A 15,983-nucleotide genomic window follows, 5' to 3' on the forward strand; every position below is an offset into this window, starting at 1 on the left:
AAAAAATCAACTTAAGTACTTGTTCTTCATAATGTTTTTTGCATCTTCAGTGTCATTGCAACTCATTTGATATTTGTAGTATTATTGCAAATAAAATATAGTACTTTGTATTTTCTTGCTTTAAATTTCAATTTGCTGTCTTCTTAGTCCTGAGTAGTAGTAGCAGCCCCCACATTGGAATCATCAGCCAAGTACTAACTGGAGGAGTGTAAATCTTCTGACATAAAAAATAGCAATATGCTATTTTTAATTTAATCACTCCATCGCGTATTCTAGCTTGCATTACTTTGATAATGGAATTCTCATTAATACTGGGTTCAACCACATCATTCTCAATCACTTATACTGAATAATGAATACTATTACTGTACATCATAGTTCCCATGCAGTACAGCAGTTTCTAGTTCCAGTATTGTTATTAATAGTATGCATTGAGATTCATATTTAAGGTCTGACTTAATTGAGGTGATATTTTTCCTTTAACTGTTTGATCTTTATTTGCTGATATTTTTTTTCTTTGGTTTGCATCTCTCTCTTTTGTTTAATGTCTTCTGCACCTCTTTGTAAACATTGATTTTTTAAATGGCTGTCTCAACAACTACAGTAGGCCCATGATATTAACAATGAATTTCCTTTTAATGATGTCCAACATAGCTTCCTAGTTTAAATGTTACATAGGTATTCTATATGTACCTTGCCCAATCCATTAGATCTATTTTGGTGGAGTAGCCTGTTTTGTTGTATTTGTACAGCTCTTGTAGTTTTCCAGAAGAAAACACAGTGCCCCCTGAAATTTTAACTACCAGCCAAATCTTATGGGTTTTTTTTGAATGGGCATTTTTCTCACAGAATTGTGAAGAAAAGTGCTTTTAATTTTTTGACTGGAATTATTGAATTTATCTTGCACAGACTTATTCCTTCCTTTCACTGTATTTTTGTGGATCGTGACAATAGACTCCTCCCCTGGTCTGTTCAAGGTCTTATCCATTCTCATCCACTGCCTTAGGGTTGGTGGCTATAGTTTATATTAAGATAATTTTTGTGCTACTGTCACCAGTAAGAATTACAATACTCTGTACTCACTTGGTGAGCAGTAGACACTCAATTTATATGGAAGACTCAATTTTTAAAGAAAAAATAACTAGAATATGACCATTGAGCACATTGAGTGTTCTTATTAGTTTCAAAGTTTTAGTTTCTTAAATAGAGTGGTTCTACAAAATGATAACCATGAGAATTTGCTAAAACATTGTGTTAAGTATACAGATTGCATGATTCTAAATGTCTGCTTTCCACCAAGGGGATCCTACACTGAAATTATGTTGGGTTCTGCTCTCATTGCATTGTGACAGTGGAACACACCTCCCACTGCACTCCCCACTCCACAGCTCTACCACACCGGAGACTAATCAGGGCTGCGCTTTAAGATCCCCACACGCCCACAGACAGCGTTAAAGCGGAGAACCGAATGTGTTCACAAGCCGGCTACAGAACCGATTGCTCTATCGACAAGAGGATTTATTCTCCTTGTTCATCGAGGATTCTCTCGTATACCAGAGAACAGTCAGCTCCAAAGACGACTACACACCGGCACACCACCCAGGAAAAAGAAAGCGCTCTGCAGGCAGCACCCTATTAGATCTCACTCTATCACAGCATTAATTTCCCAGAGGTGATTCTTGCATATGGCACAGTTCCTTTTAAAGTTTTTATATCTTTGAGATAATTCGATTACCTTGGTTACTTTTAACACGTGATGTTCAGAGGAATAGAATTGCTGACCTGCCAACCTACAGCCCATTCCTGGCCCAGAGTGATCAGTGTTTCAGAATCTGAAGACTTGCTTTTATGGGGCTTACAGAGTTTGAAGGCATCCACACAGGCACAGGGTGGAGAAGCCACCTCATTAGCGCCACAGTCAGAAGAGAATATAGAAAAACTGAGTCTGCAGGATGTTATTGTTTTTAAGGTAAACTGTTCTCAAGTTTCCCAAAACTACCCACACTAGTTTGGACACTGAAATAAAATGTAGAATATATCTTTTTCAGCTCTTAATAAACTTGCCTTAGGCATTTCTATATTTTGTTTGGCAGCTAAGCTGTTTTTTGACATACAGTAAGCAAACCAAAATGCAAATGCAAGTTCTCTTTAAATTTCATATATAAACAATCGTGACCATTTCCAGGCTCCTCAGCCAACTTGAAATCAGAACCACATTCAAAATATTTCTTTGTTAGTGGATTGCATCCAGCTAAACCTAGTAATGAGTGATGAATTATTCTACTATGTTATTCCACCTGCTTTAAACCTGGCTCCTACCAAATTAAGAAAGGATAGGGTCAGCAGTAATTTAAAATGCTCAAATAAAGCTGCTGCTTGCTTTTAAATTTTTAAACATTTTGTTTGTACATTATGAAATTTGGGTTCACAAACTCATCTGGAGTGCTTGTTTGTTTTGTTTTTAAAGCATTTCAAAGTATTGAGTCAGCTCTAGGTGATTATTCTGTTACCCTTGCATTTGTGTTTTTGAGCATTAATGGTGTTCTACTAAGCATTGTACCTGATAGCTCCACTAGACATGTAATTTTCAACTGTAAATTCTTCAGCTCTTGTACTTTTAATGTTTAAATCCATTGGAGAAAACATAGAAATGCAAACTGTTTCTTTTCTATACATTATTTCACAAGTATCTGTAAAAGTAAGCATCCATGTGTTCAATATAGATGGGCAACAGCAGCTTTTGCTGCAATTTGGTCATCTTCACCATGACCACTGTAATAATTATACCATCCAGATGTGCTTGCTTTGCTGGACTATTCATTAATAGAATGCAACTGAGTTCTGTCATCCCATGTGGTTCATCCTATACATAGACAAAAACAGAACCCGAATGTCTATTTCCAAGGCCTTGGTGAATTGGCCCAGATAATTTGCAACACATCGCCTGTGAGCTGATAAATGAGCTGACAAGTGCCTTCCCGTCCTCATTTTCTTCCACAGGGAGTTGTAAAAAAATCAGGGAAAAGTGTTATGCACTGCAGCAGATTTATTTTTAGAAAGCTGTTAATGTAATGTATTAGCTGTGAAAATGGATATGTGACAAGAGGTGGAAGCTAGGTGGAAGAAAGGGCTAAGAATCTATCTGGCGATCTGCATCCTATAAGGACAGGTGCTTAACCAGTGGCAAATTCAATATTCAGCTGTGCCGTGAATTTCTTTCGTATGCTTTTGTGCAGTCAGTGACTCAAATACATTATTTTCCTATTTAATGAAACTGATCTCCTCTTGCAGCTGAACTAGGGTTTTTAGAATGCAGATGGGCTTTTTGATAGCTCTGCTTCATTCCATCAGGAAACTGCAAATTAGCTTCAGCTTAATAGGTTTTCCTTTAAACCCTCGTTGTCCATGTTACTGACAGGTGCTGCTAATGAGCGCGACTATAAAATCATCGCTGTATACGGTAAAATCATATTTTTGTCTGTACAGCATAGCACAAATTACAACACTGGTTTGAAAAAGTAATATCTCGGCTTTCAGTAAAAAAAATACCTTCTCCAACTTATTTTTCTCCTTTTTTTTTGTCTTAATTGCTGTCTTTATCACAGTGTTGTTTTTTATGCCCTATCACATCAAAACTTGGAATGCAAACAACAAACCTATTTTCCTGCTCTAGTCATATCAAAGTTGTAAACTGCTACACTCCCCTTTGAAAAAATATCTCAGATATTTATAATCAAATATGCATTTGAGTGTTATAACATAGATACCCACGTTTGGTCCAGTTTGCATCACAAGCAAACTATTTGTATATGTTCCCTGATTGCTGGTTTCAATAATCAATGTTTTCATTAAGCAGGCTTTCCCTTCTTTCTATAATAAAATTTAAATTTATATTTTAACTTGTTTAAGATCTCTCATTTCATCTAAAACTCTTGTCGTGTGACATTCCTAAAGCTTCACTGGCTCATACAATTTTTAAGGGATGGTAAAGGAACTGCAGTCACTCCAGTACACTCCGTTACACAGTTTAAACTATTTTTAGATTTTGCTGTGGTTGAACTAAATCACCAAACAGCACCAATTTACTATAAATGTATAGTCTCAAACTATTAAAATAATTGCAGAGATTACAGTATTTTACAATAGGTGACATAAGTCACAAAAAACAGAGATTTATTATTGTTGTTCCGAAACTTTTGTCACTGTTGAAATATGTTTAATCTTTTAATCTTTTCACCAACTTTTATAGTATGGTTTATGGTTTAAAAATGCACATTTATGTACAAAATATTTGATGTTTATTGTTACTGTGTCTAGTTGTGAAACAGTAGATTTGTTTACATGCTTATATGTTTTTGGAAAACAGTTTTTAGTTCAGTATGAAAACTTTCATCTGAGCTCATCCAACAGTTTTTTTATGTAGACAGGGAGAAAAATGTTTTTTTCCAGCTCCCAGTAAACGATTGGCAGGCAAGATCGGCTTTGGCAACTTTTGGAACTGGGGAATATTTCTTCCAGTTTGTTTCTCTGCACATAGAGTCCCAGTGTAATTCAGCTAATGCTGGTGTTGCTTCTGTTCTTGAAAATAGTATACAGGAGCAAATACTAGGGTTTTCTCTTGACTTTGTTGAAAGCAGAAATGAATTACTGTGGTAGCACTCACCTGGTATTGCCACTTGTATCTATTGTGACATGAAGACGTAATATCTCTTTAAGGCATAGGCTTAATGATAAAATACTATGACACTTTCCAAAATCTGTCCCTACACAAATACATGTTATTTGGAAAATAAAAATGTCTTGTTCTAGAAATTCAGCTGTAAAGCAAATTATCTGTAATATAAATTAAACACAGTTATATACTTGGTCAGTAATTCTGGCATGCCAAAGACACAATGAACACATGCTTATTGTTCATATAAGTATAACCAGGCCATATCTGTATAAAGGATGTTGCTTTTCTTGGCCACAGCTAGATTATAATTCTACACCTACATTCCCTTTCGCCTGTTGATCATGATTAGATCCTGACAGCCTCATCAGCCCAAAGGCATAACAGCAAAGCAAATTGTGTCTCATCTTTGTGGTCTGAATAGTGTATATTTCTCTTTGGTATCATGTTTAGCCAAGCTATCGGGAGGGAAAACAGAAGCGACATAAGCTATTTGTCTTCCTTCCCTGCCATATAGACTGATATTTTAATGGGAAAGGCTAACTATTCTTGCGTAAATCATTAACACAATCCTTTATAAGCTTTTTAAGATTACTGTAAGACAGCACTGAGTTTTGAGTGTACTTTGTACTTTAACTGAAACTTGCAATGCAGTGAGTTTCACGTACAGTACTTTGTTTTGTTGTTCAGAAGAACCACAGTTTCTAAATAAATGGAGTTGTACTAAAGATTTGCCTCAGCTAAAGCAAAATTGAAGTCCTATGCACAATAACTGGTGAACAATATTTACAAAAATGTCACAAAAGGTGACAATTTACAAAAATGAACTAGTTTTTTTTAATAGTTTCTTTGCAACAGAATTTGATGTTTTTCATTTGTGCCTGTATTGAAATGCATACCTACAGTATGTACTCCATCAGTGATTTGACTGCTTTTAAAATCTGGAATTTGAACTTGAAAGACAATCTTTCAGACATCTGCCAATCAGCTACTCAGTAGGGTATAAATACCAAACTTCAGACTAACCATAATTCTTTGCTCAAGCACCCCTACAAAGTCACCATTGTGGCTAAATTTATAATAGTGGGTCCCACTGTCACATTCACAAAGCCTATACTTAATATGTACTGGTGTGCTGCTCTGGTACAGCTCTCAGCTCTACCTCTCAGACTCCTCTTCCTTTAATACTCTTGGTATGAAAAGGTAACATAAGATATGATTACATTATTGACCATGTACAATTTCTTGTATTAGGAATTTGTCTTTTCACACACCCCAACTTGCTCTCCATGAGACATACAGACAGGGAGAGAAGCTTGAGGTCAGAGCGCAGGGTCAGCCATTTATTTGGCACCCCTGGAGCAGTTGGGGTTAAGGGCCTTGCTCAAGGGCCCAATGAAGTAGGATTCCTCTGCCGGCTGCAGGATACGAACTGGCAACCTTCCAGCCACAGGTGTATTTCCACAAATATTGCTTATTTACTCTTTGTGAATACCTTAAAAACAGACTTAGTGCAGCCTTTGAGAAAATGTTACAGTTCACTCCTAAAATCTGGGTAATGCTAGATGAAGCTACAGTTTTAAATAAAAAGGGCCTTGTTCTTTTTATATACCTGCTCATACATTTTTATATATCAAAAATGTTTTTAAATCATGGTTTTTGAAAATAATTAAAAATATATATATTTTTTCCTTAAAATAAAATATACTCTATAGTGCAAAAGATCATTCTGTGAGGTAGCTTGACTAAGAGGACCTAAACCAAAGGTGCATAAACCCAAAATTTTTTTTGTGAGAAATGCAAAAGAAACCAACCTTTGCTTTTCTTTCTTCACTTGCCTGTAGATTTTTTTAAACCTTTAGTAAACTGGAATTTAGCCTGGTGGATACTGTTTGGCCGGAGGCTGGTGATATAACCGTTATCCCCAAAAACCTTAACTTAAAGACTGAGAGATGAGTCACACCTTGAGCAAAACAGTTTAAAAGCCTTTGTTGCACTTGAGACATTACTGGTCAAAAACACTGGCTGAAGATGCTTTCTGTCTGGTCCTACTCGTTTCTGCAGAGAGAAAACTCATCAGTCTACAGGTGCTGCTGATTTCTCTGCCTTCCCTGTGCCGAATGTGCCAGGTAACTGCTGCTCGCTGGAGTGATGACATGCTTTTTCCAGCGCTCTGGTCTACTTTCATCACTCTAGGCTCTGTGCTTTGTCACAATAGTTTTTGTTAATATGGTTACCCAAGGCCTGTAGTGCAGAAGTCTAGTGGGATATCATACAGTCAAATTCTGAAACTATGGACCCAATGACAGCTCCATCAGAATGATAATGTTTCAAAAATAGAGTAGAACTAATCGCATATGATAATGCTGTTTGAAATTACTAAGACTGTTTCAGTTACCTAGTTAGCATGCTATCGACAGTGACTTGAGAGTGTGTTATGTGTGAGTTTGTCACAATTGAACACATGAGTTCCTCCCTTGCCCCTCGTACATCCACTCTCTCCCTTGTACAGTATATTGACTTCTGGCACCTTGTGATTAACAAATTAAGCACTACACGTTGTCGTGTTTTCCCTCAAGTCACATTTAAATAAAAACATTTATGCAAATAATAATATGCAGGTGCAGATGTGGACCTAGAACTTCTCTTTGGTAAATCACTTAATCTTTATATTGAAAAACCCTCTTTTGATTGCCAGTTTGCATGTGAATCCACAAACAGTGCATATACAGTAGGTATACATTACAGGTATAGCCAGTTAATGACAGTGGCAAGGAATTATGTCTAAAACATTGTAGGACAATTGGGAAACGTGAGTGAATAACAAAACACATTCCAAAACACATTCTCAGGTAGAAAATGAAAAAAGTGGTCCTAGCTCTGTTAGGTTAGGCAGTTATTATGTAGCAGACTAACACATGTAAGAGATGTAAGTAGTGGACTCAGGTTGCAGGAGGGCTCAATAACTAGGTTTAGCTATAAGGTTGCGATCAACCAGTTAAAATCTGGAGGGGATTTTAAAGGTTCCTGGTTGGAATCATGGAGATCAGGGTTCTCTCGTAGGGAAACTCTAGGTTCTAGGTTGCTAACCCTGGTGGGAGTTTAATAAGAGAGAAGTAATTGATTGAAAATTTTAGAGAATATGTTTAGTGTGAGTGAGAAAAATAGATTCTCAGTTATATAGAGGCTGATTGACTAGATTACGGGAAATCCAGGAAAGCAGACTGAGTAGTTGGGTAGCTCTGAGAGAAGATAGAACCAGTGTTGGAGATGCAAAGGTTAGCTTTCCCCAGAGGTTGACTCCAAAGGTAAGGAGCTCCAGTCTCTTCAAAGGTTAAAGGAGCAGCAGCTCTTCTAAGATCCTGCCTAGTGCCACAGGTTAGGTGCAAGGATCTCCCTCATAATATGAAGACATGTCTGGTTGAACAGTTTCGACAGCGCAGAACATGAGACCGACCCTTCTCTCAGTTCCCCAGGAGGTGAAGGTTAAGAACAGCAGGGTTCCCAAACTCTGGAGGGAGTTTGAGGAAGGATTCACTTGGAGGTAGTCTGAGGTATGGAGTAGATTCACCTCTTTCACTGCTGTAAGTGGGAGGCAGCTGTCAGACTCCCAAAGCCGGGTGTTTCCCGGGAGGGATCCGAAAGTCACCACATTAATCTCAGAGGATGGTAAGTTTGGTCAGGAGTGAGTAGACAGTGGAAAAGGCTTGGAAAGTTAGAACTACAATACGCCACCATTAGAGCAGAAAAAGAAACCCATAGTTATACCCTAAGGTCAGGAGAAACTGGGTGTCCTATCTAGGAACATGCATTCTCTGGAGAAGAGTAAAGACTTCAGGTTACATTCTCCCACAGATGCGTAAGGACAGGACCTTTGAAAAGAAACCCCACAATGGGACAAAATAGCAACAGTCCTCAGATTCATATCAGATGGCTGCAAACCTCTGGGCAGATGAAAAACAGCATAGCCATGGATACAAGCAGTCACTCCATTACAATGAGTGTATGAAATACAGCATTCTTCACATGACATTGATGTGGCTGATGGAGCAAACATCAATATTATACTGTATGTAGCATTGTGTTCAGAGAAGCGCTGATATTAAGTAGTTCATATAGAAAACACTGGTGTGTGTGTGTATTTGAGAAAATCACTTTGATATTTAAAGACAATATTTCCAAATTAGTGGTTTGCCTATGGATTTATTTAATTTGCATCCATCCTCAGATTTGAGTACAGTCTCCTGTAACTGTACCCATGCTTTATACTACAGCATGCTTATTGGTACATGTTACTTATTACATTAGTGCCGCTGACTGTCCTCTGTGGGGTTTTTAGTGCACATACTGTAGAGGGGGAGCTAGTGTCTGTGGAGGTGGTGAACATGTTTATATGGTAGCACTCTGCTGATAAAAGTTTCTATATTTGTCAGGAACTCTGTTATATAATTAAATCTTATTGCCTACATATTTTAAAATGCTTCATATACTTGCTATTTCTCCTTTCAGATACAGCAATGTGGATTTTTGGTGCATATCGGTATTTTTTTAGAGAGGCCTTAAAAGTTTAGACATAGTATATGAGATGATACTCCATTCCTTTATGCTTTGATTTTAGCCAAAAAAATCTACTTGGAGTTATATAATTAAAAATCTTAAAAATAGAACGCGAAGTCAGAATATTAAGGCAGGTGCCAAAATGATAGAATTTAATCATTCATTCATTTCATGAAATGATAAACAGCAGTCGTTTTTTAGCTTTTGTTACCATTTTCATAACAAGGTTTTTAAATTTGTTTTATTGCCTTTTCTTCAACGTTTACCGTCTGCGAGTTTGCCTTCTTTTCGTGTTTGGAATACCTTACTAGAGCCTGTTAATGATTTTTTCCACATTACAGCACTCCAGCCTGAAGGCTCTTGCACTGTAGCCACCCTGAGTTCATTCTAAAGATTTAATCAAATGATTACTGTCAAACGTTTGACTTCAGATCTGATCTCACAGACAACTGCAGCCGCTTTTGAAAGTGACACAGTTTGCAGCTTGATAGAAATAGTCACTAGCACATTTGTTAAAGATTATGTTTTGATTTAAGCCTACTGTTGTAATTCTCTGATGTCATTCTCCGCAATGGATTCTTTTAAAGAAAGAACTGGCCTTTCCTGATAAAAGTCTGATAATGTCTTTCCCTATTTACAGTCAGGTTTGTGGACTTCTAAATATAGAAAGTGACAAAGTAATATACTGTACACTGTTTATACAGTATATGGACTATTGTGCCCCATTGCAGCAGCAGTTTTAAACTTCTGACCTACTTTTTTTTCATGATGTTAATTTCTTCTGGCACCACTGTCACAGACATGATTCTCAGGCCATATGCAACCTCACAGGTGTGCATGGCAGAATAGCAGCCAGAAAGGGTGACAAGTTAATAATGCGTGGCACACTGTAATCACTACTCTTAAGCACCCTTCGTTATTAAAGCAGCTGTTATTAAATTCCATCACTTTTGTTGTTTTGCAGCTCCGACTACCTCCACAATAACACAATTGCAGTGCTTGACAGAGAACCCGACAGGGCAGAAGTGTCCTTCACAGCTATTTTACACTCATCCATTCAGAGTCTTGACTGGCAGTTATGTGAATAATCTAATTGTATAGAAAGTGGAGAAAGTGACTGAATTCCATGCTTGATAATGTCAGATGTCTCTATGGAGACTTAAACTGTATAAAATCCTGTATTCAAAGGACAGAAATACATTTAGCTGTAACGAGTTTCTCACAATTGATCGACTAATTTCTAATAAAAAGCAATGATGTTGTTCATAGGACACAGCTTTTTAGGTGTTTAAGTTTTCTATGGTGTCTTGAATAACAGTATTGTAATTAAAAAAAAGAAACTAAAAGGTAATTGATCATTTTTTTTTCTAAAAAATCTGGTATTCCTAAATAATTTATGTTTCTTCCACAATCAGGGTCTAATTATTTTCCAGGATTATTGTCGACTATTTTTTTAAAAATGTGAAATGGAAATACTTCTTTTGAGTTCAACAATAACAAATTGGAAAAACGTTTGTGGGGATTTTTCACAGCTTTGCAGCTAGGTTAAGACTGCACAAGGATAGTGTTGACTTTTGCCCAACAGGACCTGTCCATGATTTTCATAACTGTGGTGGCTCCATATTTCCAGTACTGTACAATGACAGTAGACTCTTGTTTTCATTCCACTTCCACTTGGTTTTCATACCTAATACACACAGTATGTATTTTAGGCATGTTCTGCCTTAATGGAAGGCAAGAGCAAATGTGTGGGAAAACACAATTAGCTCCACACTATTATTACAATGGGGTTTCCAAGGTCTTAAAAAGGCAGCAGCAGCATTTACTGAGCCTAGATGTTTCAACAGTTGGAAAGCTGTCGTTATCCTGGGCCACAAAAAGAGACGGTGCTCTAAGTGCGTGCATTTATTATGGCTGCCTTGAGTGCTGTGTTTAGTATTCAAGGATCACATTCCTCACTTCTCTGATCAGCAAAGTAGTCAGAGGAAGAGGAAACGTCATGCTCACTGATGCTTGTATCACTGTGGCAAAAATGGGAATGTGTGTTTCAGTTAGGCAATGGTGCCTTCCTTGTATTCAAAAATGGTTTTGATTTAAATGACTACATACACCACGATTTGTCAAATATAAATCTGTTCTATCAACATGCTGGCTTGTGCCTTGAAGGTTCACTATCCTAAAAAAAAAAAGTGACTCCCCACCCCATTAAGACATTCTGCAGGTTTTATTTTCAGCATAAATTCAAATCAAATGGATGTTGTTCTTACAAGGCTGACAGCTCTGAGTACACATGGCCAGTAACATTTAACATCTGTATGCTTTTACAATACACTTCTCTAGATGTTCAATATTTTTCTTCCTCATACTTTGTAGATGTTGTCAGTTAAAAGATTTTAATAGTCCACCCTGCATGGCTGACAAAAGGATGGGCATTATTCTTTGGTTAAATTTAACATGACATCTGTTTTTTTCCCAGTATTTTTCCTGTTTGCTGCTGATATTTCTGATTGAGCTTGTGGCTGGCCTTCTGGCTTATGTTTACTACCAAAGGGTGAGTACTAATGTAATACATTTCAGATGTTGTGTAATATTATTGCTTTTTATGTGTTACTTTACAATGTACAATTTGATTGTACAAGAGAGTTATAAAATATTGAACATGGTTGCATAGTAACTGTATCTATAGCCAGTGTTATTGAATCCTCTAAAATAAATCATACTGTTATACATTTCTGGAGTGGTGTAAGATTTTGTAGTTTACTTTTTTTTAGGAAAACAAATGAGTGTACGTCACTAACATACCTTTATCATTATTTATTGACCATTTCAAACACAGGTACAGTACCAGAAAGCGGTTGCAGCTGAATTGCTCATGAATTTATTTTTACAAACCAACACCCCATTCAATCCAGTCAACATGGGTTGAAACAAGACTGAGGCTACCTTGATAGAAATGAAAGACTTTAATTTCTGGAGGCTTTATTCAAAATATGTTAAAATGTTTTAAGGGACCTCACTTTTGGTCATTTCTGGTCATTTTTCATTGTTAAATATGTGACTTTAATAGCTTTTGGCACAGTTGACAGTAGCAGAGTGGACATTTGAGTCTCTTGTTCAGGTAATCTGCTTAGCTTCCTATTAAAGCAACATACAGTGCAGTCCATACTGTAAGTATTTGGACAGTGACACAATTTTTGCTGTTTTGGCTGTGTATTCTAGCACATTGGATTTGAAATGAAACAATGACTCTGAGGTTAAAGTGCAGAATGTCAGCTTTAATTCGGGTCTTTACGTCTATATTGGGTGAACGATATAGGAATATAGATATTGGAATCACAGCCCTTTTTATACATAGTGCCCCCATTTCATGGGACCAAAAGTAATTGACCCATAGACATCACCAGATGTTGGGTATCTTTCCTGGTGATGCTCTACCAGGCCTGTAATTCAGCCATTCTCAGTTCCTGCTTGTTTCGGGGGTTTTTTGCTTTCAGTCTTGTCTTCAGTTAGTGAAATTCATGCTCAATGGGATTCAGGTCAGGTGATTGACTTGGCCGATCAAAAACATTCCTCTTTTTGACCCTGAAAAACTCCACAGTTGCTTTAGCAGTATGTTTGTAGTCATTGTCCTGCTGCAAGCTGAAGCCCAGTCCAATGAGTTTTGAAGCATTTGGTTGGATCTGAGCAGATAAGATGCTTCTGTACACTTCAGAATTCATCCTGCTGCTGCCATCTGCAGTCACATCATCAATAAAGACAAGTGAGCCAGTTCCACTGGCAGCCATACATGCCCAAGCCATGACACTACCTCAACCATGTTTCACAGATGAGGTGATGTTCTTTGGATCATGAGCAGTTCCATTTTTTCTCCATACTTTTCTCTTTCTATCACTCTGGTACAGGTTAATCTTTGTCTCATCTGTCCATAAGGCTTTGTCCCAGAACTCTAGGGGCTTTTTAATGTACTTTTTAGCGAACTGTAACCTGGCCTTTCTGTGGCCTTTTTTATCAGTGGTTTGCATCTTGTGGTGAACCCTCTGAGATAACAGTACTTGCTTATGTAATTGCCTATATCAGTTACAGTACTTATAAAATATCAGAAAATTGTGCACAAAAGTAAAATGTGTATAGAAGATCATCTATTCCAAGAATTCCTTTAACAAGTTTTTTTTCAACAAATTCTGTTGGAACAGTTTATGTGAAGCTGCAAAAGACAAAAAAATCAAGGTAGTTATGATGGTGATAATGTCTTATTGAAATCTGTTGTCATACACTAGTTAAAGGGGAATTTTAAATTAAAAATACTGCAGAACATTTAAGGACAATAAATTACAATAGGTGAATCTACGTACAATCTATATAGCGAGGAGTGCACTTGTGTACAGGCTAACTTTAGTCCTGACAAAAAACTTTTATTTTTGTCTGATTCTCATTTCAATGACTTTTCATTTTCAAATTTTAGGTCAATTGTGATCTCTCACTGCAATCCGACTGCATAATGAAAGTTATACATTATCTCTCCTGTTGTTTTGTATTTTCTCATAAAAACACTTGTACACTGAGAGATTTTTTTTTCCCAGACCAGGAATCCGTGTTTGCCATGGTTGTCTGTGAGATGTAGCAGATGTGTGCCCATGTATTTATTTCTGCCCTGTTAATAACTTCTCTGTGATTTTCTTTTTCATGGTGTGTCTACTGCACAGCTGAGTGATGAGCTAAAACAGCATCTCAAGCAGACCATGACAGAAAACTACGCACAGCCCGGAAAAGACCTCATCACACATGCTGTTGACAGGCTCCAACAAGATGTAAGAGAGATCACTGCTTTATTCAATATTGTGCTGAATGATCCAGCCAGCAATTAACTGCAGGGGTTAGATAGCTTATTTGCCATACATGCCATACATAGGGGGAGTGGTGGCACTGTGGCTAAGGATCTGTGCCTGTGGCTGGAAGGTTGCTGGTTCAAATCCTGCGGCCTGCAAAGGAATCCTACTCCGTTGGGCCCCTGAGCAAGGCCCTTAACCCCAACTGGCTCAGGAGCGCCATATAAATGGCTGACCCTGCACTCTGACCCCAAGCTTCTCTCTCCCCATCTGTGTGTGTCATGGAGAGCAAGCTTGGGTATGCAAAAAGACAAATTCCTAATGCAAGAAATTGTACAGGGTTAATAAAGTGATCTTCTCTTATCTCAGCTCTATTCTTAGGCATCCAAAACAGACCAGACCAAGTTTCACTTTTTAAAAACTGCAAAGATAAATGATTCAACCAAGACTGGTGAAAGGTAGTCAGCAAGCTTACATGAACAAAATGTGCAGTCCTTATTGTCAGTCTGAGCATTTTATGTTTGCTATATCTTGGGTTATAATTATATAATGAGTAATACATGACTGTCTTATTATAGATCATGCATTGTGTAGTATTTAGTATTGCTTCAACTACTTGCTTTCCTAACTAGTGAACATCAATGTGATTGTCTCAAAGCATACAGTAAGAAAAGAAGCAGCATTCAATGAATTTGGAGTGGTCTCCTCATATTCATTGAATCCTATTTAACAGATACCAGGAAGTTTAAATTCTTCTGTCCAACTGCAATTTATGATACCACTATGAGAAAAAAAGTAATGTTTCGAAGTAGAAGCAATAAAAGTAAGCAGTGGTATTATCTTAAAATAATGCAATAATTATTATTATCTTATTTACTGCCAACGTGAATTTATTTTTTTTCTTCTGAATTTGTGACAGGTGTTCAGAAACACAACAGTGCACAAGTTTATTTTAATGTGATTCACTTTGACTGAGGATGTTATGGCACACAGTTCATATCCTAGCTATAATAACAACACGTTAATACATACTACCATTCACCTACAAGGAACCATAACTGATTGTTGGAAAAAATAACCAGATACTCGAGATGGTGAAAGATGGAACAAACATAAGAATGTTGGAAAGGAGATGAGGCCATTTGGCCTACTTAGGCTGCCTGGTTGATAGCAGTGTATTGATCTGAATTTCCCATTCAGTTATTTCTTAAGAAGAAGCCGAAATAAAACATTATTTGCTTTGGCAACAATGTTGGATATTCAGTACCATACTCTCTCAAATATGGGAATATTGAAGAATTGTTAACATATCCTTGTAATGTCCATTCCAGAACCATTTCTGTTCTGTTAAACATGTTCGGACATCTTCATCCTATGTTACCAAGATAACAGACCATTCATCCAGCAAACTACTGTATGCCTTATCATGACCAGACCCTCATTTATCAATGGACTTTGATGGTGGCCAATTCTAAATCTCTGTCTTGCATGCTGTGTTCAATGTTGGATTTGCTGACACAATAACGTATTATGGACCAAATTGAACGCCTTCGGGATAAGTTCAATTGTTAGATTTTACAGCCACATTATCAACCCACATACCATAGCGCAGTTCTTGCAAGCTTTGCAGCATGTGAGGTTATGTGAGTTTCTATTGCCTCTCAGTAGATTTTATGAATATTCTGTGCAGACGTTTACAGCTGTTTGTATGATATCATGATTTCTGTTGCCTATCCACACTAAAATGTATTTGTGTATTAGCTCTTCTTATCTGTTACCAATACTAGATAATAGCTTAAATGAGAATTCATAGAGTTTTGACAGTGGTACAAGAGTCACATTGATACATCTCTATACTGTATATACATTTATTACTTTTTTATAAAGCTGTAGAAAATAAAGCCCTTTTTAGATCTTATGATATATTG

At 37.1% G+C, this 15,983-nt stretch overlaps 1 protein-coding gene across 3 annotated transcripts in view; it reads left to right on the forward strand.

The window, feature by feature from the left end:
- Nucleotides 1-15,983, forward strand: part of tspan11 (tetraspanin 11) — a 102,604-nt gene that overhangs the window by 47,117 nt on the left and 39,504 nt on the right. For all 3 annotated transcript variants that reach the window (XM_088647004.1, XM_088647006.1, XM_088647005.1), the window contains exons 4-5: nucleotides 11,706-11,780; nucleotides 13,933-14,037. In XM_088647004.1, coding sequence (XP_088503130.1) covers nucleotides 11,706-11,780; nucleotides 13,933-14,037 — 180 coding nt within the window. The remainder of the gene's footprint in view (nucleotides 1-11,705; nucleotides 11,781-13,932; nucleotides 14,038-15,983) is intronic.

This window comes from Lepisosteus platostomus, chromosome 9, assembly GCF_059453375.1.
Source record: "Lepisosteus platostomus isolate fLepPlt1 chromosome 9, fLepPlt1.hap1, whole genome shotgun sequence".
In the NCBI taxonomy this organism is placed as follows: domain Eukaryota; kingdom Metazoa; phylum Chordata; class Actinopteri; order Semionotiformes; family Lepisosteidae; genus Lepisosteus; species Lepisosteus platostomus.